General features: G+C 43.5%; 3 protein-coding genes across 3 annotated transcripts in view; 1 reads left to right on the plus strand and 2 right to left on the minus strand.

Annotated features, from left to right (window-relative positions):
• The window catches only part of b4galt1l (DP-Gal:betaGlcNAc beta 1,4- galactosyltransferase, polypeptide 1, like), a 390,521-nt gene extending 388,875 nt beyond the window's left edge, over positions 1–1,646 (plus strand). Inside the window, exon 7 of the transcript XR_014570519.1 lies at positions 1,637–1,646. The gene's annotated coding sequence lies outside the window, so the exon portion shown is untranslated. The remainder of the gene's footprint in view (positions 1–1,636) is intronic.
• LOC310873908 (glycerophosphocholine cholinephosphodiesterase ENPP6-like) overlaps positions 1–15,526 on the minus strand; it is a 31,084-nt gene extending 15,558 nt beyond the window's left edge. Inside the window, exon 1 of the mRNA XM_083786492.1 lies at positions 15,218–15,526. Within this exon, the coding sequence (XP_083642618.1) occupies positions 15,218–15,482 (265 nt within the window). The 5' untranslated portion in view covers positions 15,483–15,526. The remainder of the gene's footprint in view (positions 1–15,217) is intronic.
• A 2,480-nt stretch (positions 15,527–18,006) lies between these two features.
• On the minus strand, positions 18,007–24,968 carry LOC310873822 (glycerophosphocholine cholinephosphodiesterase ENPP6-like; the record flags this gene model as incomplete). The annotated part of the gene is made up of 9 exons (XM_083786373.1): positions 18,007–18,143; positions 18,897–19,070; positions 20,091–20,214; positions 21,207–21,344; positions 21,754–21,933; positions 22,040–22,211; positions 22,521–22,632; positions 23,643–23,822; positions 24,704–24,968. The coding sequence occupies 9 exons, from the start codon at positions 24,966–24,968 to the stop codon at positions 18,007–18,009; spliced, it is 1,482 nt and encodes a 493-aa protein (XP_083642499.1).
• Positions 24,969–25,981: the final 1,013 nt, after the last annotated feature.

A 25,981-nucleotide genomic window follows, 5' to 3' on the forward strand; every position in this document is an offset into this window, starting at 1 on the left:
CCCCCCATCTCTCCCCTCCTCCCCACCTCGTACGGTGAAGTATGAAGCTGGATCAAACCCCTCTCAAACATCCCCCCCATCGCTCCCCTCCTCCCCACCTGTCAGAAAACATCAACCTCATCCCATCCTAAACTAAAGCTGTCTAGAGTCACACTATAACTAAGCTGCACTGATTCACATTCCTTAACCAAAGCTATATACCATGAAGCATGAGGTCAGTCCGTTGCTCTATATACCATGAAGCATGAGGTCAGTCCGTTGCTCTCCCCAGGTTGTCAGAGGAAGTGTACATTAGATATTATACAACAGGTCGTTTCGAGGAAGCAATCTGATTGGCTGAAACGGATTCTAGACGTGGATCAAACCAGCACCATTCACCACCTAATCAAAACAAAGAATTCAGCTGCTCTGTTCTCCCAGAGTGCTAGCAAACTCGGTGGCTAGGCTAGCTAGTTTCTTGGGACATTTGTGGTCGTAGTGACTACATCTGTCATAAAAAAATGCCTTAACTAGCAGAGGCCCTTCACATTCTCTAAATGCATTTTAGTAATTGAGAGTTTCATCTGAAACCCTGTACTTTTTTTTTTTTTTTAACCACACTGCAATTCAGTAGCCTATATGGCAGCTTTAGTGACTTTGCAGATTTCGATTAATGTAAAACGAACAAGTAGCTAAGTGATAAATAATGATTTGTGATTATAGGTTAATCTAGCCAGCAGCACCTGAAGTGAACACATTATATTACTAATTACATTAGCACCCGTGCATGCACACACCAAAACAAGCATGTACCCACTCACACACACCCGAGCAAAACAAGAGTGCACACACGCATAAACCCGAGCTAAATGGGCGCGCGCGCACACACACACACACACACACACACACACACACACACACACACACACACACACACACACACGCAACAGAGTGGAAGCGTGTGGTTTCAATGCCACGGGGCACTGAGGGAATGCCAGCCGTGCCCTCCTCCACCTCAGTGGACAATCAACCAAGTACATTACAGTACAGTACAGTACAGTACAGTACAGTACAGTACAGTACTGTACTGTACTGTACTGTACTGTACTGTACTGTACTGTGAGTGTCAGTATTAGTTGAGTAACCATCTGTACTTTGCTCGAATATTTGTATTTTGGGATACTTTGCCTACTGTACGTTTGGAGGAGAAATATTCTACGTCTGACATTCTTTTCAAAACACCAACATCAGCACATCATCACTGGTGGGTGCGGCCCAACGCTGCCGTCCCATTGGTCCAGACACACTGTTGTGTTTGGGCCGGCTTAGCAAAGGGAGTAACCCCCCCCCCCAGTCTGCCACGCACACACACACGCACACGCACGCACACAGTTTGAATAACTATACTTCATACTAGACATCAACATTCTACGATGGACATGTTATGAACGCCACTTTTACTTTTTGCAGAGAATGTTGTGTAACTTGTGCACGTGGCATTGATTGGCATCCATGTGTCATGGAATTCTGGATCAGTCAGTCAATTAAAGGTGATTATAGGAGTGCAGACAGTATTTTAATCTAGGTGGTGATGGATATATGCTTTAATATACATCGTATTATATCATGTGGGGGGGGGGGGGGGGGGGGGGGAGAGAGTACGTTAGACACACGGTCTGACGCAGATGGCTATACTGTAACGCTCTGGATTAACACATTCTGACCCGAGATCAGATTCTAAGAATGTCTTCTACATCCTGACAGTTTTCTGAAAAAGCTATGTTTCTATGTCAGTCGTTCTTCGATTTTTCAAAAATAGCAGACCTACAAGCTCGTATTTTTCAACACCAAAAGGGGTTGACCGCCCAAAATGGGTTAAGAGCGTCCGTCTGCTAAATGCCTACATTGTAAATTGTATACAGCCGTTTTGTCAACGAGCACAGCAATCAGACCACACTAATTCAGTGGTTCTCAACCAGTGGTCCGGGGACCACCAGTGGTCCTTGAGGGAGTTCCAGGTGGTCTCCAGCTATAGTGATGGAGAGCTGGTAACCAAATGGACCCTTATAGATCTTTAACTATTAAATGACGTGATACGGGGTCCATTTTATTTCACAGTACACTCTCACGAGCTAGATTACATCTGCACATTTAGAGAATGTAGAAGAATTGTTATTTTGATTGTTGGCCTGTGATCTCTCCTAATGGTACCGACACATCAATACAGGATGGAATTGTCTTATCCAACAACAACAAACTACTATTCTATATAATTATGTTTTGGGTCTCAGAGGCTAAATGTCATCAAACGGTGGTCCGTGGCTCGGATGCAGATTAAATAATGGGCCTTGATATGAAGAAAACCACTGCTCTAATTGAACCATAACGGATCATATGGTTTTGCTCTAGCTGCAACAACATCGCCAGAACATGTTTTTCTAATGAGCGTGGCTAGCGGTTCAGCTGAAGCCGGGCCAGACTAACGAGGACAAGCTGAACCATAACGAGACAGGCTGTACCAAAACATTATAGCTATCAGGCCCAGTGGAGAGGGAGAGACAGACAGGCTGTACCAAAACATTAGCTATCAGGCCCAGTGGAGAGAGAGAGACAGACAGGCTGTACCAAAACATTAGCTATCAGGCCCAGTGGAGAGAGAGAGACAGACAGGCTGTACCAAAACATTAGCTATCAGGCCCAGTGGAGAGAGAGAGAGAGAGAGACAGAGACAGACAGCTTGGCTCCTGCAAGCTGCCAAATATAACTTCATATCAAACACAATGTATTATATATAAATACACTATGGCAGTGGTTCCCAAAGTGGGGTCCGGGGAACCCCAGGGGTCCTTGAGGGAGTTCCAGGGGGTCCCCAGCTAAATGATAGTTTGGAACCAAATGGACCCTTATGGGCAGACCTCCAGTGCGCATGCGTCGTCAAAATTATTTCTGAGTCAATCAGGCGCCGGGAAGCGCTTCTGCGTACCAACAGCTGGGGCCGCCCAGAATGATTATTATGGACAGAATACTAGTAAATTCTGTGGCGAGTGCATTTCCCACTGACTGCCACTCAACATGACAACAGCGTGTCCCGACATACTGTCCCTCATTATCGTAAAGTCGGGTAGTGTACACTGTTTATTTTGCACCGAGGAGCCATGTGTGTCTGACTGTCTTGACTCTGTGTTGACTGTGTACTGTACGTCGCCTCGGCTAAAAACTAAAGGGAAGTCTGACGTATGCTTCGCCGTACGACGTGTCGTATGTTAAACAAACATGCAGCTGATCTGCAAGCTCACAACGTGTCGCCTCCGCAACACGTTGTGAGCTAGTAGATCGGCTATTAAAAATAAAAAATAAAAAGTATCTAAATATGCTTTGATGTAGTATTAAGAGGTTTGTATTAGAATATGCATATAGGTCTGGACCACACATGGACCTATAGCTGCAATTTGCAACTCTAGATTTTTTTTTTTTTAATAATGGGATGAATCTAGAGTTGCAATACTAGTCTCCATTGACTCCCCAGTCCCCACTTATCCAATAAATATCGTTTTGCTATAAGTTATTCATGCATCCCTCTTTTATTCATCCGGCGAGACGGGTCACCGCATTTTGGGAGCACCAAGTAACTCATCCAGGTGCTCCTCTGAGTACTAGAACAAAAAGGTTGTGTGCAGCCCTGGTTATGGGTCTGTAACTCTGAGAGTGTAAATTGGAGGTCCAGAGACAGCAATGCCATTAAATGGGGGGGTCCATAGCCTAATTCAGGTCAATGGGGGTCCTTGACATTAAATAAATCAGAATGGGTTAGTAATTACTTTCAAACTAATTCTCGAGTCCACAAATAAAACACTAGACAGGCTACTCCCCCCCCCCCCCTCGGGTCGTTTGGTTTCAGCCAAAACCCCTTTTTTGGTATTATGTCGAAATTGTGTAAAGGCAAATATTAATTCACTAAATTACATACATACACAAGGAAGTGTGACATTTTGGGGCTATCTACCATTATATTCTTAAATATGACCTACATCATCTCCAGAAATCATATCCGCTTAACAAATAACAACAAAGATGGTTATTTTCCAGCACATGATGGTGAATATCACTGCCTCACTTCTACATAGAAAACTTCCCATATCCTTAAGCTTCAATTTAAGACCAAGATGACCCTTCTATCTTAAGAATTGCTCTTTCTGTAGCCAAAAGTCTGCACTATACCTCAAATCGTATCGTAACACTGTATATTCAGTCAGTATCAGCTATAGGCCTACTTTTAGAATGAAATTAATGAATGACTGGGTTTGAACTGACTCCACATTATGGAATATTTCTTGCTGTTTCGTACTTGAATAAACTATGTTAAAAAGTTTTGTCCCAGCTATCCTTTGTATGCAAATTAGTGCCGCCATTATCGAAAAATCTATTTTCACTATATATATATATATATATATATATATATATATATATATATATATATATAGATATATATATATATATATATATATCAGCCAATATTCCACTTAAATTAACAAATAAGGTGTCTAGACCTACCGGTATGTTTTGAGGGTCAAGGATCTCAGTGAAACTATTCTTAAAGTGACCACATATCTTTACAAATATGGCATCTAGACAGATGCTGTATTTTAAAGCAAGCATTATAGCAGTGGTTTTCAACCCTTTTCATATCAGGGTCCATTATTTGTTTGGCATTTGAGCCACGGAACCACCATTAATGAAATGTAGTCTCAGACCCAAAACTTACAATGTTTTGTCGTCGTCTGATTGGATTTTGTCCACAATTCCATAATGTATTGATGTTGATAGTGGTACTATAACAGTCGTTCAAAATAACAATTATTCTACTGTATTTGCCTGCGAGTGTGTACAGCAGTGTTGTTTTTGGCAGCAAGTTTCTATTTTAGTTTTAGTCATAGTCTTTGGAATAGTGTTAATTTAGTTTTCCACATTTTAGTCACCCGGAAAGTTTTAGTGTTAGTCTAGTTTCAGTCGACTAAATGTCATGAGATTTTAGTTGACTAAATCTACAGTTGATATTAGTCGACTAAAATGCATTTTGGCAGGCCTTGATGCCGTCGTAATGACAGATTTTACATATGCATCCTCAGTATGAATAATAGCTATACGGCAGGCCAGTATACACATTATAGAATGGCCTGCACTATGCAGTACAAAATACATACAGTCACACTATCCATTACAGTATTCCACCCTGTACACACTCACAGGCAAGCAACAGTGTACAAACAGTGACCACCCTGACCCTATAGAGCGTCGCAGTCCCGCCCCCTCGAGAGACCCGGAAAATAAATCCCCGTTAATTTTCCTCATAGACTTTTCAGAAAGTATTTATTTAAAGACGTTTACGCTGCGGACAAAGACAACTCTTGTCGTGACAAATCATGACTGTTTTTCGGGCCAATGCACCATGCAGAACAAACTGTGACCACACTGACCCTACTGAAAAATGAATGTTCTTCCATGTACACAAATACATATGGCTGAGATTTCAGTTCTTTATTTCTTGTTCTCAGTTCTCTGTTTGCTGGAAAGTTCTAGTCAAATGATTTGTGGTTTGTCCGCAAACGTCTTTCCAAGTTCTCTTTCTTCACCATCACTGTTCAGTTCTTGCTGATGAGACAAATAATTGCAATAGAATAATGGCGAGAGAGCTCCATCCAGTTCCATGTATGGTACACAAATACATATGGATGAGATTTCAGTTCTTTATTTCTTGTTCTCAGTTCTCCGTTTGCTGGAAATGTCTAGTCAAATGATTTGTGGTTTGCCACCAAGTTCCCTTTATTCACTATCACTGCATATAGTTAATTCACTCTATCCCACTCATTTGTTAGTTTCAACGTAGTGGTTTCCATTAAGGTGAACAAGTATTCAATGTTGATGAGAAAGTCTTAGAACATGCGCACCGGTAGGTGGTGTGATGTAAGCAGTGGCGTGCACAGACATTTAGAGGGGCAGGTGCTCAAGTGAAAAAAGGGCACCTTGTGCAGCGCATTTTGGGGCGGGAACCCATTTTGGTGCTTTAGCTATTGGAAAATAGCAGATCTACAAGCTCATAGCGCGCCACCGAGTGGCGCGCTACGAGCTTGTAGGTCTGCTATTTTTCTTTAATCGAAGAACCACTGACATAGAAACATAGCTTTAGATTGTGGGGGCCTAAATAATATAGTAGAAGCGTTTTTTATCAATATTTGAAAAAGAAAAATCTTTTTTTTTATTCTTTTTTTTAAGAGAAAGATTGCCAAAAGGGCAGGGGGTGCTCTAGCACCCCCTAGTGTCTATCTGTGCACGCCATTGGAAGGAATAAGGAATTATGCCAGTGGAACAATGAAAGAGCAACAATGAAGCCAACATTACTTCTATAGCTGTCTGTCTTGTCTTGCATCCTCACCTGACATTAATGAGCATGTCATCTTGACACTTCACCAGTCACCAAAATAATTCAAACTAATTATTTAAATATTTTTGATATATTGTAGACATTGTAACCAACATTATTTGCCTTTACACAATATCGCCAGAGACATATACCAAACTAGAAAAAGTGCCCTTCTGGGCACAGGTCTCCACCAGGTTATCCACAGATCCGTGCAGTTAGAGGTAAAAACACTTTTCGGCCAGTTATAGCGCCACCTTGAGGCTGAGTTGAAATTGTTCATGTGGCATTTTGTCCTGGGCCTAGTGGGAATGTGGGTGCACAATTTGACGGAAATCACGCGATGTGTTCATGATTTGCAGCATTTTGTTTGAAACTGAGCACTCCTGTGAACTTTGGAAGCCAATCTTAACCAATCAGGATGGAGTCTGAGAAATCTGAAAGACCGGTTTGGTTGAATGGCTCTAGAGAGACTGTGTACCAATTTGCGTGATGTTTGGACAAAATCTGTAGGTGTACTGTGCAAAAACTTGTTTTGCACAAAGCGGCCTCCTGGTGGCGCTATAACAGGCCGTTCTGGAAAGTTTGGGGCAGAGGTTCATCGTTGGCATCCAGGGAGTGTGTGTGCAAAATATGGCATCGACCGGGTTAACGGTGGCCGAGATTAGCTGTTCACGGACACACGGACGGACACACAAACGGACGGACGGAGTGCAAAACATACTCTCCCCACATGCCTTCGGCCTGGTGGAGACAAAAAGGGGTTTTGGGGCCCCTGAAACCAAACGGAGCCGAGTTGGGGGTGGTCCCTTCATTGTGAGATGGCCCAAGGTATATGCCAACAGGAAATAATAGTGAAAAAAAGGTAGCATAAAATAATATGAGGGCTGGGCCTAGCTCCCGGACTAATTATCTTCTCGTCTCTAATCATGTCTTAGATCAGGGGTGGGCAACTTTGATGATGGCGAGGGCCAATATATTTCCATACTCACTCCAGAGGGCCACAGTGCATATTGTCGTAGCAAAAATAGCTGATCTATAAGCTCAACATTTTGATCTTGTAGATCAGCAATTTTTTGCTATTTTTTTCTTTGCTATTTTTTTTTTGTAATCCTGAAAAGTAACATTTCTATTTTATGTCAAATCCCTTTCAAATGACTTTAATGATAGTTATGTTAACTTTATGAAGTAAATCCAAATTCATTGGACACCAAAAGAATTACAATAACATTGTAATACTACTCATTACGCTACTAATTTAGACTGAAGTAATTAAAGCGAGTTATGGAATTATAACAGCTGTCAATAACATAAACGCATACAAATATTAACCTGAGGGCCACATTAAGTCAAGTGACGGTGGGGGTCGCATGTGGCCCCCGGGCCGCCAGTTGCCCATGTATATCTTAGATTATCAAGTATGTTTGAGTCATGTTGTAGATTCTATATATATTTTCATATACTGCAATCATGTCTACTGGAAATTATTTATATCTTGTTTGATTGAACCTTTATTGAGAAAAGGATATCCCCTTGAGATGTATCATCTCGTTTTCGAGGGGGTCCTTGTTATAATGTCTGTATTGTATTGTATTATATATAGGTAGAGCCCCTCGTATAAGCCCCCACGGATTCTTGCCTCCTCCTGGCACTTTCCATCCTCCTGGTACTGTCTCTCTATGACAGTTGTCATGTTGCACACATGGTTAAAATAGCTCTTGTTTACAATGTATTTCCAACTCCAGCTTGTCTCAGTTCACTGAGTTCAGGCTTCATGAACAGCGCTCGAGCTCTCGGTTTCCGCCCCCTCTGTATCGTAACTCTTCTATTAGATGGCTCTTGTGCGGACCACGCGCACGCACAGAGTGTAAACCATGTCAGTCTCAGGGCTAGGGTAGGTAAATAAAGGATACAAACACGGGGTGTGTCGTAGGATTGAGGACGTTTAGAGGAGGCAAACATATCAATGTTCAATGTTTACTAGTCCACAGATATAATGATATACTATTGACAGTCTCTGACTGTCAAATGACCCATCAGCCCCGGGGACCAAAACACTGGAACTGGAAATGTGTGTAGTAGTAAACTCAGTAAACTCACATAGAATGCAGAGAGACAGTGTAGTGTCTCAGTAAACTATAGGATCACATAGAATGCAGAGAGACAGTGCAGTGTCTCAGTAAACTATAGGATCATAGAATGCAGAGAGACAGTGTAGTGTCTCAGTAAACTATAGGATCATAGAATGCAGAGAGACAGTGCAGTGTCTCAGTAAACTATAGGATCATAGCATCATAGCATGCAGAGAGACAGTGCAGTGTCTCAGTAAACTATAGGATCATAGAATGCAGAGAGACAGTGTAGTGTCTCAGCAAACTATAGGATCATAGAATGCAGAGAGACAGTGTAGTGTCTCAGCAAACTATAGGATCATAGAATGCAGAGAGACAGTGTAGTGTCTCAGTAAACTATAGGATCATAGAATGCAGAGAGACAGTGCAGTGTCTCAGTAAACATTATAGTTTACTAGTGGGGACTGGGGATGGGCAACAACAACAGCAGGCAGCCCACACCAGTATCTATTTCTATCGGGGAGGGTCGGCCGTCTGGGTTACTTTTCGTCCTGGAATTAAAAACGTCTGTGTTTCCGAGGCTACTTTTGTTCAAATCAAACGGCACACCTGGCCATTTCAAACTGCACACTAAAGTGCCACGGCACACAGGTTGGGAATCACTGAACTATAGGATCACATAGAATGCAGAGAGACAGTGTAGTGTCTCAGTAAACTCACATAGAATGCAGAGAGACAGTGTAGTGTCTCACTAAACTATAGGATCATAGAATGCAGAGAGACAGTGCAGTGTCTCAGTAAACTATAGGATCATAGCATGCAGAGAGACAGTGCAGTGTCTCAGTAAACTATAGGATCATAGAATGCAGAGAGACAGTGTAGTGTCTCAGCAAACTATAGGATCATAGAATGCAGAGAGACAGTGTAGTGTCTCAGTAAACTATAGGATCATAGAATGCAGAGAGACAGTGTAGTGTCTCAGCAAACTATAGGATCATAGAATGCAGAGAGACAGTGTAGTGTCTCAGTAAACTATAGGATCATAGAATGCAGAGAGACAGTGTAGTGTCTCAGTAAACTATAGGATCATAGAATGCAGAGAGACAGTGTAGTGTCTCAGTAAACTATAGGATCATAGCATGCAGAGAGACAGTGCAGTGTCTCAGTAAACTATAGGATCATAGCATGCAGAGAGACAGTGTAGTGTCTCAGCAAACTATAGGATCATAGAATGCAGAGAGACAGTGCAGTGTCTCAGTAAACATTATAGTTTACTAGTGGGGACTGGGGATGGGCAACAACAACCGCAGGCAGCCCACACCAGTATCTATTTCTATCGGGGAGGGTCGGCCGTCTGGGTTACTTTTCGTCCTGGAATTAAAAACGTCTGTGTTTCCGAGGCTACTTTTGTTCAAATCAAACGGCACACCTGGCCATTTCAAACTGCACACTAAAGTGCCACGGCACACAGGTTGGGAATCACTGAACTATAGGATCACATAGAATGCAGAGAGACAGTGTAGTGTCTCAGTAAACTCACATAGAATGCAGAGAGACAGTGTAGTGTCTCAGTAAACTCACATAGAATGCAGAGAGACAGTGTAGTGTCTCAGTAAACTATAGGATCATAGCATGCAGAGACAGTGCAGTGTCTCAGTAAACTATAGGATCATAGAATGCAGAGAGACAGTGTAGTGTCTCAGCAAACTATAGGATCATAGAATGCAGAGAGACAGTGTAGTGTCTCAGTAAACTATAAGATCATAGAATGCAGAGAGACAGTGTAGTGTCTCAGTAAACTATAGGATCATAGAATGCAGAGAGACAGTGTAGTGTCTCAGTAAACTATAGGATCACATAGAATGCAGAGAGACAGTGTAGTGTATCAGTAAACTATAGGATCATAGAATGCAGAGAGACAGTGTAGTGTCTCAGTAAACTATAGGATCATAGAATGCAGAGACAGTGTAGTGTCTCAGTAAACTATAGGATCATAGAATGCAGAGAGACAGTGCAGTGTCTCAGCAAACTATAGGATATTTTTTCTACTTTTTGTTTTGTTGAGGTTTCTGCCCAACAGTATGCAATGCATATATGGCCCTCTGGAGTGAGTGTGGAAATATAGTGGCCCTTTCCGTCATCGACGTTGCCCACCCCTGGTCGGATGCATGTCAGACCGACAGGGGCTTTAGAAGGAATGGCTGGCACAGAGACAGAGAGGTGAAGTGGAGTGGGCACGAGCCGAGGGCAGTGCCATGTTCCACCACACACATCAGCTGCGGTCTGTCAGACTGTCATTCAATGGCTTTATTCATCTGTCTCTCTGAATGCAATCTCTCTCTCTCTCTCTCTCTCTCTCTCTCTCTCTCTCGGCTCGTTCCTGCAGCCATTGAGGACCGTAAAGCACACCCTCTCGCGTAATATTGCTTAATGAAAACACAACTAACAACTAGAAAAAGTGCCCTTCCGGGCACAGGTCTCCACCAGGTTATCCACAGATCCGTGCAGTTAGAGGTAAAAACACTTTTCGGCCAGTTATAGCGCCACCTTGAGGCTGAGTTGAAATTGTTCATGTGGCATTTCGTCCTCGGCCTAGTGGGAATGTGGGTGCACAATTTCACGGAAATCACGCGATGTGTTCATGATTTGCAGCATTTTGTTTGAAACTGAGCACTCCTGTGAACTTTGGAAGTCAATCTTAACCAATCAGGATGGAGTCTGATAAATCTGAAAGACCCGTTTCGGTGAATGGCTCTAGAGAGACTGTGTACCAATTTGCGTGATGTTTGGACAAAATCTGTAGGTGTACTGTGCAAAAACTTGTTTTGTACAAAGCGGCCTCCTGGTGGCGCTATAACAGGCCGTTCTGGAAAGTTTGGGGCAGAGGTTCATGGTTGGCATCCAGGGAGTGTGTGTGCAAAATATGGCATAGAAAAACTTGTTTTGCACAAAGCGGCCTCCTGGTGGCGCTATAACAGGCCGTTCTGGAAAGTTTGGGGCAGAGGTTCATGGTTGGCATCCAGGGAGTGTGTGTGCAAAATATGGCATCGACCGGGTTAACGGTGGCCGAGATTAGCTGTTCACGGACACACGGACACACACACACGCGGACGGACGGAGTGCAAAACATACTCTCCCCACATGCCTTCGGCCTGGTGGAGACAATTAGGCATCATAGCATTTATGAGCCTAAGCAAAGCCAACCGTTCTTTAGTGCCACAGGCTGTAGTAGTACTCTGGTGTGACTTCGTTTCATGTTTGCACTTTTGTTAAAGCATTAAGTGAATGGAATGTTCCAGACAGTGTTGTGTTTGGGTCATTAAGCATAGTGGGTTATTATGTGGCGGCCTTGTGGTTAGAGTGTCCACCCTGAGACTGAGAGGTCAGGGTTCAACCACCTGCCGGGTCACACCAAAGACTGTAAAAAAGAAAAATGGGACTCCCTCCCTGCTTGGCGTTCAGCATCAAGGGTTGGTTTGTGACATACTATAGTGTCATGTCCAGGGGGAGACAGTGGCCTATGGGCCTCAGGCCTCATTCACACATATCAAACACAAATGTTTGGTCAAACCATGTGACCCCAAACCAAGGACCCCAAAAAGTATATGTAATTGGCCACCGACCCCCCCCCCCCCCCCCCCCCCATCTAAAAATGGTGTTCCAGGGACTCCCAAGAAGCAAAGATTTGAGTTAAAATTGTTCACTGTGAAAGAATATATTCAATGAATTGCGCCATATTTTCAAAATAATAAAAAATAAATTGAAGATCTACAAGCTAGTTAAAGTATAACATAATGGTTGAAGTGGTTAAAAGCTATGGTGACACAAATGCATTCCAGTCCTTAATGGGCTAAGAAGGACCACTAGTGTACTTTGACCAGATGGCCTATCTACACACTGACTGCCCCGTAGCCCACTGATTTTATTGCTGGCATAGAGGCTACAATACACTATACAGTGTAATAAAAAACAACAGACTTTGCCACTTTGAACTTGCTGCCTAGTCTGTAGTGGTGTGATGTGTGTCTCCAAACTTAGTTCACTTACTACCACTCAGAGCCATCTAACAGAAGAGTTACGATCCAGAGGGGGCAGAAACCCAGCGCTCGAGCGCTGTTCATGCAGCCTTAACTGAGACAAGCTGGAGTTGGAAATACATTGTTTTCAACGAGGGCGGCGCAAATAAGAGCTATTTTAAGCATGTGTGATGTGTGCAACATGACAACTGTTTTAAAGCATTGTACAGTAACAACTAAAGTCTCTTTAATGTTTATGTTGTACTATTACTACAAAACAATCTAAAATAAAGGGATTTAAGATCATTAAAAGCTGGGCTGTTGCCTGAGTCCAATGCACATTTCTGCCTATACTTCTGGTCCAGGACTTGTCCCAGTCGGTTGTCCCCCATTCTCAATAGAAGTCTATGTAAGAGAGCCGCCATTGGACTGAAGCCCCATGAAGTGAACGCAGTTTGTGTAACTGTCTATATCTAAGGCTCTGCTACCACTGAAGCCCCCCCCCCCTCAGGCCGATCTGGTTACTCACAGCAACAAGTGGAGAAAACGTTTTTTGTGGCAGACCCCCTCCCCCGGCCCTGTCCCTCCAAAAACCCCTGTGTGGAACTCTCTCCCAATGGGGATTAGCCATGCTCTCCAACTCTGGACTCTTTTAAGGCTGCCTGTGAAAACACATCTATTCTTCCAGGCTTACGGCCAGGGATTAACAAGATTCTTGGGCAGTAGATCCTCTTCGTTTGTCAGGAGGGGTGAACTGAGGACTCTGGCAGCATGCGCGGGGCTCTCAGTCAGTGTCTTTGACTATAGCTATGCTTGCACTTCTTGGTACAACGGTCTATAAGTGGTATTATCCAAGACTCTGAAGACAAGAAATCACAGAGAAAGCTTGTTGAGGTTTCGAATTTATCCCCAGGACCCAAACACGGATTAATTTTGGAAGTCTAGGATGATGGTCCTAGACTTCCTGGTCTTAAATCCCTAAATCCATATTGACATGTAAAAGTGATCTTAAATCATGGCTTCACCTTACATTTCCATCATGGACCACAATGGAAACAAGCTTTGGTTATTTTGTGTATATGCATATTGACAATGTTTGTATTTTTTATTTTAAATGCTGTCAATGCATTTAGTCTATTATATAACTAGTTGTTTGATTTGTGGAGATTAAAAAAATAAAAAATAAACTTAAAAAAAGGGGAAAAAAGTAAAACAATTTAGGATATGTATCTTGCAGCAGAAATTATGATTTATTTATGGATTGTAAATGATAGGCAAATAATAAGCATTGTACTTCCGCCTATTATTTTATTGAGTCAATCAGATTTGGATGTTGTGTTAGCCCTCCAAGCAGGACCCAATGCTACTGAAGTTTCTGACTTTTTGACGACACAGCATGGGGTCCTGTTCCAGCAGTACCATGCCACCTGGTACGCAGACATACATAAAACATAAACAACGTGTTTATGGCCTGTCTGCGCTCTTTGACGATTTTTTTTCGTGTGAGGGTTTCTGAATATGTGAAGTATAAGTACTTATACATGCCGCTGCGAATATCTCCTGTGGCGCGGAAGCAGTTAAGTATTTTTAATCTTTGTTTGACCGATTTGGTCGCTTTGATTTTCTCTTCCTTCCTTGTTTATTGACACCTCATTGTACCGCCTATCTGGCTAGCTAGTGGCGCTATAGCTATGACAGAGCAGATCAGAGGCATGGACGTAGCCGGCACAAGCCAACCGCACACCGGGAGGCGGTACAATAAACGGTAAACAAACAAGAAGAAATAAAGCGACCAAATCGGTCAAACAAAGAAAAAAAATACTTAACGACTTCCGCGCCACAGGAGATATTCGCAGCGGAATGTATAGGTACTTAAAGTTCACGAATTCAGAATAACTCAAACTAAAAAAGGCCGTCAAACGCCGCAGATACGAGCTTAGAGAGAATATTTATGTCCGCGTTCCAGAATTCCCATACGGAAATATAGTTATGAGCAGGGACCCTACATAAAACTCATCAAAATTTCAGAAAAGCTTTATGGAGGGTTCCGAGAGGGGCTAGATGTTGTGTGTGAGTTGGATACATTTATGATGATGATTGTCTTGTTGTTGTATGTAGGCTATAGTGACGAAGCCAAAGAACATAAAAACAGCCATTCATGCAATCACTTTGTGTCCTTGGCTTTCATGTAAGGTGCTAATGTAAGTTAAAGCTACTATTATCAGGCCTACAACACACACACACACACACACACACACACACACACACACAGGGTTGGTTGTCTCACTTGTCTTGGGGTTGGTTGTCAACTGTTACAGTAATCATGGTTTACATTGAATGCTTTCAAACAAATACAAAGGGCATTTGGTAATTGTAGTCATTTTAAAACTTATTTTGTGCCAGCTTAAAAAACTAAAAAGTTGCTTTTTTTTTAAATCACATTTCCAATTGATATGGGGACCAAGTAACCAACCCCGTATAACCCGTATAACCTACCCCGTGATGGGTTTGTGTCAAAGTGATTTTTGATGGCTATTAACTTCCTGATAATAATAATTAAGTTATGTGGGGGGAAATACCCATTTCAAGCCAAGACCATATAAGGCAGCTTTCTTCTACTGTTGCGATATCATCATGTGATGTTTTGTTGATGATCAATTCAAGTCAGAGTAAAAAGTGTGACAAAGTTGTCTCTAAAGGAGTAATAATTGGGGGTATGAATGATAAACACTTACCCGTCATCAAGGAGTAATAATTGGGGTACGATAGGCTGGGGAAGTCGGGCGTCATGTAGTCCACTTTGACTCCGTCCTGCACCAGCTGTCGGAAGCCGGGCAGAGCGCTCAGGTCGTCCAGGTAGTCATAACGGAACCCGTCGATGAGGAACACCAGGAGAGGATGGGGGTTCTGGTTCTGACCCGCAGCAGCCTGGCTCTGCAGGAGGAGGAGGACCCGGAGCAGCGACAGCACCAGGCAGGTCAGCCCGCTGGAGGAGAGCATGTTGTCGGTATGAATGAATTACTGACTGACCGACCCGAGACCTTAGAGTATAAGCCCGAGACTCTCACTGTGATCAATTCAGTGCTGCCTGCTGGGTTACAAGGGGGCGTGATCAGGGTTGCCACGTTTTTGCGAGAGAAACAAGCAGCCCAAAACACTGGCACACTGGCACAGTGACACTGCATGGTCTGATGATCGGTCGGCTGCCTGGCAGTGGCGTATCTACAATAGAGGGTATGCGCATGCTTAAAGTGAATGGCACATCGAGTGGCAAAGCAACATGCAAAGTGAGTTTAACATTGTTTAATGCAATCAGATAGGACTTTTCCCTCTATAAGGACGACTGTCCAAATCCATTTCTGCCTGGCCAAAATCCATACAATGAGAAAAAAAAACACACCCGTGTGAACTGAATGGTGCAACTCCCCTCTCCACCCCAGCTGGCGAACTGTTGTTTCAATTAAGACCCAGAAACATGATCCAAATCCAATCAATGATTAACAACTCTATGATGATATGTCCAAGTTTGTGCACCAGGAGATGTTTTATTTAGGCCTTCTAAATGTACAATAATACAATTATTACTGATGATGTAAATGTTCCCATTGTTGTTGTCAATGGCGTTTTTAAAACAAACATTGAACTAAAAACAAACAAACCTGTATATAGGAGGCCCATTAATTATTTAATAAATGTATTATGAAAATCACACCTGTGAAGTGAGGGGCGCTCATATCATACATCACATTCTGTGCTCAACCAATCAAATCATCACAAATTATTATGTACATCGATCGATCATTCCGGCCAATCACAAATTGCGTCCTCACTTTTCTTGTCAACGTTAATTGTGTTTACAGTTAATACAAACAATTTGCGTCCTCCCCTTTTGTCTTCAATGTTTGTGCACTCAACACTCAAAGCTAGCAATATAGGAGGGGATAGTGCCCCTCAAAAAAAGTCAAAATTACACTGGGTTAAGACTAAGAGGAAGGGGGCTGGGCGTGTTTGATTGATTGATTACATAGGCTACTTTAAACAGTTTGCATAAAAAAAGCACAGGGAAGTACAGTTCAATATACAATTAAGGTTCTGTTATCAGGATTTAAAACCCAAGAAAGGCTTGTTTCAATTGGGGTCCTTCATATTCTAATTAATCGTGTATAATGAAATGAATATAGAAACTATAGTAAAATACGCACATCACTTCGTGGAGGTGCTGGGTTAAAAAAAATAACATAGGAAAAGTTTTTGACCAGCCTTGGCTCGAAACGTCGTCAATAAATTAATCTTTTGGAGCATCTGAGTGTGGGTTCCGTCTCTTTTCTGATTAAATGAATATCAAATATCTAAATACTGAGTCTGTCAACTAGCGAATACCAAAACTCTCGCCCCCCCCCAAAAAAACACAGTCTGTGACGCTTCGGAACCACCTGATTCAGTCAAGCAAATTAAAAACTATGTTTGAACGTGAAATATCTCTTTAATAGGCCTATAGCTAGCAATATATATAGGCCTATCTTTAGGGGGTCCCCAAAATATTTTGGGGTCGGCGTAAAAATATATATTAAGTTGGGGGTTCTTGACATGAAAAGGTTTGAGGTACCTTATTAGGAAGGAAGCCGAAAAAAACCCTACCCCGTTTAGAAACAAGCCCAAAAAACAACTACGTTTTACAAAAAAAAAGAAACAAGCCCCAAACGTCGCTTATAAGCAGACTTGGCAACACCAAGACCCGATGTAAGGCGCTGCTGTTCTCCGACCAGCAGAGAGCAGTGTTTCCCTTTAAACTGTAAACAGAAACTACTAATTCTGACAGGCTACAAGTCTGAGAGGCTGAAGACCAAGCTGCTAAAACTCACCTGAACAGTCCTATAAACATCAATCAATATTTACATTTAAATGAGCCATTTAAGCCATTTAAATAGTGCACGTGTGGGTGCATGAGTGCGTGCATTTTGTGCATGTGCGGGGTCTCAGCCAGTGTCAGATTTGAAGCACGGTGTCTGGCTGTCCTAAGGCCACAGTAAAACAGGGGTCTGTCCTACAGTATACACTTCAGTATGTCCTGAAGCAGTGGTCTTACCAGTGGGTGCCGTGACGCATGTCCAGGCCGTGTCTCAGAATACTCTGATGATATTTGGAATGTATCGGCGACACTTCTGTTCCACCGTAGTCTAGTTGCTTTTCATAATTAGCATAATATGCGACTATACCATTAACAACCTATAAAAGGCAAGAAATCCAAATTTCATCATGCTTTATGTAGCATGTGACATGTCAAACTAGGGGGTTTTCATGATGCTGAATCCATTGTCGCACTACGAGCTTGTAGATCTGCTATTTTTGAAAAATCGTGAAAATGTGGCGGTGGTCCTTGACATGAAATATTGAGAACCACTCATAAAGAAACATGGGTATTTCAGAAAACTGTCAGGATTTGGAAGACTTTTATTTTGATGTCAGGCCTAAATGGGTTAAGGCAGCAGCAGAGGCAGTATGGCGGCCATCAGGCCTAAATGGGTTAAGGCAGCAGCAGAGGCAGTATGGCGGCCATCAGGCCTGCGCTCCACAGACCGGTGCAGGCGGTGGCGCTCATCGTCATGTGCTGCTGATGGCGTCCGGGCGAGCCGCTCAGCAGGTACTCCACAGTAACAAGGCCTAAAGACACAAATAAACCTCTCAGTTCGTTCACAATTACAGCCTCCGTCAGTTTATGCACCAGGAAAGGAACCTACCAATAGGCCACGGCCAGCTCAACAAAACCATCATGAAAATACACAAATACATGTCTCAAATGTAACAAGGCCTGTATTCATCATGACAGGGAAAATGTTCATTGTGGAAATGCAAATGCTAATTATGGGAATTCAAATGTATGAACTTGTAGGTCTGCTATCTTTGAAAAATCGTGAAAATGTGTTGAGTTTTTAACTCAAATCTTTGCTTCGGGGGGGGGGGGTCCCTGGAACAACATCTTTTCAAATGGGTTGCGGAGGCACATTACATATACCTTTTGGGGTCCTCTGTACAAGTAAGACGCGCAAACGCGTGAAGCGAACGCAGCTTGTGTGTGTGTGGTTGTGTGTGCGTGTGCGTGTGCGTGTGCGTGTGTGCGTGTGTGTGTGTGTGTGTGCTACAGCTGCGCCCTGTGTGTGTGTGTGTGCTACAGCTGCGCCCTCTGGTGGCGGGCGGGTGGTGTAACAGTGGGACAGACACACACACAGACATTCAGCCCTTGCTGTCATAGTAAGTGGCTCACTGCGTTCGCAATAAGCACCACTTATACAGAAACATATGGTTTTCAGGATTTTGAAGACATCTTTTAAATTTCGACGTCAGACCTAAATGGGTTTAAACATCCTGTAACTGTACTTCACATGGCTTCAAAATGAATTGGACAAAGAGTCTGACCAGGCAGAGAGGTAGTCAGGGATCGCCGACGGCGTCCGGGCGAGTCTCTCAGCAGGTTCTCCACGCGGGCCCACGAGCCGTTGTTTGGCAGCGGCTCCACGCCCAGCGTCTTACACAGCAGGTTGTACACGTCTACACTGCGGATGGGCGGTGCCCGCCAGTCACGCTTGAAGTCTGGGGGAGGGGGGGTTGGAAATATTACCCTATAGCAGTGGTAGAGGCAACAGGCCACGTCTCCAGGAGGCCAGAACTGGCGGCCCCTTTTTGCACCCATTTTCATTTCATTATTTTCCACTCTGTACATTTTATATTTTGTGATGAATTATGTTATTTTTCCAATCATGCTATCCTTTTAGACCAAGTGTTTCACATTTGTGTCTAATAAAAGTATTCAATCGATCAATCAATGCTAGTATATCCATTCTTTGAATGTTAGGCTTTCACTGTCATCTTCTCTTTTTGGTCTCTGTTTCACATGCCTTAAAGTAAACAACTGTCCGTTCAAAAAAGAGACCTTGAATCATGAAAGAGTTCCCGTTCAAAAACAGTATCACTGTGTCTGCCTGGCTGCAGATAAAACGTTCTTTTGGAACTAAATAGTATTACCGTGTCCTGATTCCACATGCATTTCTATCTGTAGTTAATAATAATAATCTTTATTGTCCCGAAGGATATTAGTCTTCACAGTCACATCAAAAACAACACGGAGTACATAACACCAAGACAATACCAAAACATGAGGTCCCCACTGTGTACAGAACCATCCTATACATGAGGTCCCCACTGTGTACAGAACCATCCTATCGGCGGGACAGTTTGTTTAACCCATTTTGGGCGGGAACCCCTTTGTGTAGCAGATCTACAAGCTCATAGCGCACCATGAGCTTGTAGGTCTGCTATTTTTGAAAAAATCCTGAAAATATTTATTTCAGAAAACTGGATTTAGAAGATTTGCCTTTTAATTTTGAGGTCAGGCCTAAATGGGTTAATGAGGGGACAAAACTCCTGCTAAAACGGACCTTTTTCCATGGCAAGGTTCTGTATCTTTGTCCTGATGGCAGGTTGAGGTTAAAGAAGCGATACAGAGGATGATCAGTTTCATTCGATATCAAAGTGCTAGCCGTGTGATGCCCTTATTGTTCATATCAGAAAGTGTGCGTGTAGGAAGTCCTATGTGGGCGTGGCTCTACTCACCAGGTCCGGAGGCCATGAAGAATCCTCTCATGTCGATGAACTCGTTGTCGTAACCATGCCAACCTTGTTGCCATGCCGTCGCCTCCTCACTCCCGTTCTTCCAGTACGGAAGTTTGCTCTTATTCTGGAACGCACAGAGTTTATTACATGGCTTGGTTCAATGCTTAATTGGTCAAGAGCTGAATTCAGCCGTGTGTTATTTCTTCATAACACAACACACACACACACACACACACACACACACCCGAGGCTTTGATTAGACAGATTGCCATGAGCCAATCAGGTGCTCTGCTCTGAGTATCTGATTAGACCGCGGTCTGTTATTATCAAGAAATAACACAGAGCTGAATTCAGCTCTTGACCAATCAGAATCAAGCATTCAACCAAGCCATGTAATAAGCAATACTCAAAGCCTCAGAGCACCTGCTGCACTGCTTGGATTGTATGCTGTATCCAACATGACGCCGTGTAAACACACAATGTTATTTACAGCTAAACATGTTTGCTCTCAAGAATGTTTTTGAAAACATGACAAATGATGGTGGCCATCTTGGATTTAGAAAAATGGCCAGACAGTGTTATATCTCCATATATATATATATATATATATATATGTTTTTTTTAAGTAGATTCCTCATTGGTAGCCTGGCATGGCCAGACCAATATCACTGTGTAGATATTAGTCTGGAACTTTGGTGTGGAAGGTTTATTTCCAAATGGCGATTAGATTACAAACCCATTCCAACACCACAGCAAGAACGTCTCACATTGAATAGTGGGCTCTGATTGGTCACCCACAACTTTGGGGTGAGCAAAATGTAATTCAAACTGAGGAGTGCCAGACCAATCTCCCCAGGGATTTGTTTGGTTTCCAGGCTAGTTCATTGGAGCCATGTGTCTCCAGCGTACAGAGGACGTCAAGTGGAGTTACTACTGGCCAATCACAGCGTGTCTTTTCAGGGACTTATCGATTCAAGTGCCGCTGACGCGCCTCTGATTGGCCCACCTAACTTCCGCTATGCTTCGCAAGGCATCTCGGGAAAGCTTGCCTGCTCTGGAGAAACACACACCCCAGAGCCAGAAGGAGGCGTTTATATGATGTCTATGGTATCTCACCTCAATGATGAACCACCCGGGCTCGGCCACCAGGGTCAGCGTGGAGACGAACTTCCCTTCTCGGTAGTGGAAGCGTAGTGGAATGTCTTGAACCCTGTACACCGTCATGTTAGGAACCTGGGAGAGGGCAGTGTACACCTGCATGGAAAACACCTGCATGTTAGGAACCTGGGAGAGGGCAGTGTACACCTGCATGGAAAACACCTGCATGTTAGAACCTGTACACCTGCATGTTAGACGTTTCATTCAAGACGTGGCATCAAAAGTCAGGGTTTTTGGTGAAAATTCCTAGTTTTCGTCATTGGTTCCATTAAACTGTTGTTTTATCGACTTTTCAGTTTTTAAATGCCGGCTGACTTTGAAGGGCCAAGCACGTTAGCTTGGTATAAACAAAAGTTGGCACCCCGAAATAGAACAATGCTCTGTCAGTGTGTAAGAACAATGTTCTGACCTGTTGCTGTGTGTAAGAACAATGTTCTGACCTGTTGCTGTGTGTAAGAACAATGTTCTGACCTGGTGCTGTGTATAAGAACAATGCTCTGATTACCCGTTGCTCTGCGTTCTCTTGGGGCCAGAGGCTGACCACGGGTCCTTCGTCCATCATCTTGACCAAGTCGGACATGTTGATGTATTTGTCCAGCTCGATCACTCTGTCCATCCAGCTGAGGGGGGTCATGCCGTGGTCCGAGAACAGCACTATGTTGACCCGACCGGTCAGATTCTTCTCCTGGACACAAAAAGACAGAAGGTGAGGACATCCACACAGACCCTCTTACAGAAGGAGGGAACATCTACACACAGACACTCTTACAGAAGAGGACGTCCGTACAGACCTCCAGTTTGGTGTGCAGGGTCTGCATGGCGGCGTCCAGCTGTGTGACAGCCGTCCTGACCTGGGGAGAGTCGGGTCCAAAGTGGTGACCCTCCACGTCGATCTTCTCATAGTACACTGCTGCCATGGCCGCGTCGCCAGACCCACACACGCACAAACACTCCAGTAATAATCTAATTTGACCTCAAACTAATTGCAAAAAACCCATGGCCGTTGTTAGCCCAATGCGTGCATTTATGCTAAACTAATGCATAAATACACTAACTAATACAAATGAACCACTCATACTAGTTGGACTCCTAATGTGCCATAGAGCAAATCAGTGTCATACATACTCTGAAGAACATGGAGACTAATGGTGTGTACAACAGAAAATCTAAACATTGATGCACCTTGCTCTGGTTCAGATGAGGGTCTGGAGCTAAATGCATATGAATTTGGGGGTTCTTGGTTTATGAGGTGTGTGTGTGTGTGTCTCTCACCCCAGTACGTTCAGAGCGTGCTCCATGGAGTCAGTGAGGTTCTTCTCTGACGGGACGTCATTATACTCTTCACAGAATGTCGGACGCACACCCAAAATCTCTACCTCACACCCTGGACGCACACACGCACACAGACACATTTAATCATTTATTTATGTCCACATAAGAGATGCAATACAAGGACACAAATATTTGTACAAAATGTCAACAAATACCCACACACATACCCAAACGTATTTGACACACGCACACACCCACGGACCCCTCCCCAACCTTAATCCGGTCGTTTTAACGGACCCCTCACCAACCTTAATCCGGTCGTTTTAACGGACCCCTCACCAACCTTAATCCGGTCGTTTTAACGGACCCCTCACCAACCTTAATCCGGTCGTTTTAACGGACCCCTCACCAACCTTAATCCGGTCGTTTTAACGGACCCCTCACCAACCTTAATCCGGTCGTTTTAACGGACCCCTCAACAACCTTAATCCGGTCGTTTTAACGGACCCCTCACCAACCTTAATCCGGTCGTTTTAACGGACCCCTCAACAACCTTAATCCGGTCGTTTTACATCCAAGTCATGCAAAATAACCCTACCCAGTAGGGGGGGGGGGGAAGCCTCCCCCAACCCCTACCATATGTCTGTCAGAAAGCCTTGAGGGTTGATTTCACAGCACCTGCAGGGTGACAATGACACACAGCGGTCCTATATACTCACCAGGCCAGTAGTACATGTAGACCATACATGGGCAACTGGCAGACCACATGCGGCCCCCACCTTCACTTATTGTTATTGTCTTTTTTTACGTCCAATCTATTTGTATTTAGTTAAAATGACTTTTCAGGATCCAATTAAAAATGGCAAAAACAAAATCAGAATATCAATTCAAATATAGCAAAAATAGCTGATCTACAATCTACTATTTTTATACAACATGCATGCAGCGTGGCCCCCTGGAGTGAATGGAAATATAATGGCCCTCTCCAACGTCAAAGTTGCCCACCCCTGATGTAGACCCTCCACAGCGGTCCCATACTAACCAGGCCAGTAGTACATGTACACCCTCCATAGCAGTTCTATACTCGTACATGTACACCCTCCATAGCGGTCCTGTACTCACCAGGCCAGTAGTACATGTAGACCTTCTTCCCCAGCCTCTGCAGGGTGACCCAGAGCGGTTCTGAGCCGTCCCACCAGACGGGAAGACGGCTGTCTGCGTTGGTGCCGATCTTGAACGACTTGAGACTGTCTTCATCCCACATGTGGTTACCCGTCATGTCGTGGACCTCACTGTATCGCCCTGAGAGCATGCACACATTAAATAATGTATTCATGTCCACATAAGAGATGCAATACAAGGACATGTTGTACAGGCTGTACAAAATGCAGTCGTCGTCCGTCCCCCCTAACAGCATCCTTGCCATATTTGACGGCTACCGATTAGCGTAGAAGAGATTTCACAGAATTTTGCAAGCCGTTTAGCTGCTTTTTCTGTCATCCCAAGTTGTTGGAAGCCTCTTACAACTATAGCCTCGGAAACCCAGACGTTTTTATTTCCAGAAAGTCTGGGCAAAAACCCATTAAATTGTGGCATACAGTAGTGCGACCAGTGCGTCTAGTTTCTGCCGACAGGCGGGAGCTGCCTGTATCACTTTTCTTGGGGTTGGTTAATTGTCAACCGTTACAGTAATCATGGTTTACATTGAATGGTTTAAAACAAATACAAAGGGCATTTGGTAATATAGATTGTCATTTTAAAACTTTTGTGCCAGCTTAAAAAACTAAAAAGTAGCTTTTATCACATTTCTAATTGATATGGGGACAACCAACCCCATATAATATATTGTGACAAGCTACCCCATGATGGGGTTGTGTCAAAGTGATTTTTGGTGGATATTAACTTCCTGATAGAATAAGTTATGTGGAAAAAAAAAGTTATAGCCTACACATTTCAAGCCAAGACCATAAGCAGAAAACCACCCGCAATCAAACACAAATGTTTGATCAAACCATGTTGAACTCCAATTGAAAAAGCATTGTGGTGGCCAGAAAAACAAAACAACCATTTGCTTGATTGGTGTTTGGTAGCCTACGTGTGAATGAGGCCTTACTCGTCAGTAAGGACTAAGGAGTAATAATTGGGGTAGCCTATAATTGGATTGGGGTATGACAAACACTTACCCGTCATCAAGGAGTAATAATTGGGGTACGATAGGCTGGGGAAGTCGGGCGTCAAGTAGTCCACTTTGACTCCGTCCAGCACCAGCTGTCGGAAGCCAGGCAGAGCGCTCAGGTCGTCCAGGTAGTCATAACGGACCGCGTCGATGAGGAACACCAGGAGAGGATGGGGGTTCTGGTTCTGACCCGCAGCAGCCTGGCTCTGCAGGAGGAGGAGGACCCGGAGCAGCGACAGCACCAGGCAGGTCAGCCCGCTGGAGGAGAGCATGTTGTCGGTATGAATGAATACTGAGACTCACTGTGATGATTGTGATCAATTCTGTAATCAGTGCTGCCTGCTGCACGCTGGGTTATAAGGAGGCGTGATCAGGGTTGCCACGTTTTGGGTTTTTGCGAGAGAAACAAGCAGCCCCAAAACAATGGTCTGTTGTTGCAAGACGGCCAGAAACATGATCGAATGATTCCAGTAGATAACAACTCTAAGATGATGTGTCAAGTTTGTGCATCAGGAGATGTTTTATTTAGGCCTTCTAAATGTAGCCTACAATTATTACTTTTTTCACTTCCCCAGCTTCGTGTGTTTGTGTGTGTACTAGGCTACACACAATGCAGCGATGATTTTATTGGCTGAGCAAAGTATGTAATGAGGATAAAAAGTGAGAACAGAAAAGTGAGGACGGAAATGTTTGCATAAAAAATCACTGGAAAGTACAGTTCAATATACAATTAAGGTTCTGTTATCAGGATTTAAAACCCAAGAAAGGCTTGTTTCCGTTGGGGTCCTTCATATTCAATTAATCGTGTATGATGAAATGAATATCAAATATCTAAATACTGAGTCAACTAGCGAATACCAAAACTCTCACCCCCCAAAACACACTGTGACGCGTCGGAACAGTCACGACCTGGTTCAGTCAAGCAACTTAAAAACTGTCCGGGGTGTTCACAAAAGCCTGAATGTTTGAACGTGAAATATCTCTTTAATAGCTAGCAATAGGCCTATCTTGTAGGGGGTCCCCAAATTATTTTGGGGGTCGGCGTAAAAATATATATTAAGTTGGGGGTTCTTGACATGAAAAAGTTTGAGATACCTTATTAGGAAGGAAGCCGAAAAAAAACCTACCCTGTTAAGAAACAAGCCCAAAAATCAACAACTACGTTTTACAGAAAAAAAAACAAGCCAAACGTTGCTTATAATAAGAAGACTTGGCAACAGCTGTAAATTGTCTGTTGATTGCCTGTCGTGTGTGCGTGTGTGTGTGTGTGTGTGTGTGTGTGTGC

Source organism: Protomyctophum parallelum, assembly GCF_964188405.1.
Source record: "Protomyctophum parallelum genome assembly, chromosome: 16".
Taxonomy (NCBI): Eukaryota; Metazoa; Chordata; class Actinopteri; order Myctophiformes; family Myctophidae; genus Protomyctophum; species Protomyctophum parallelum.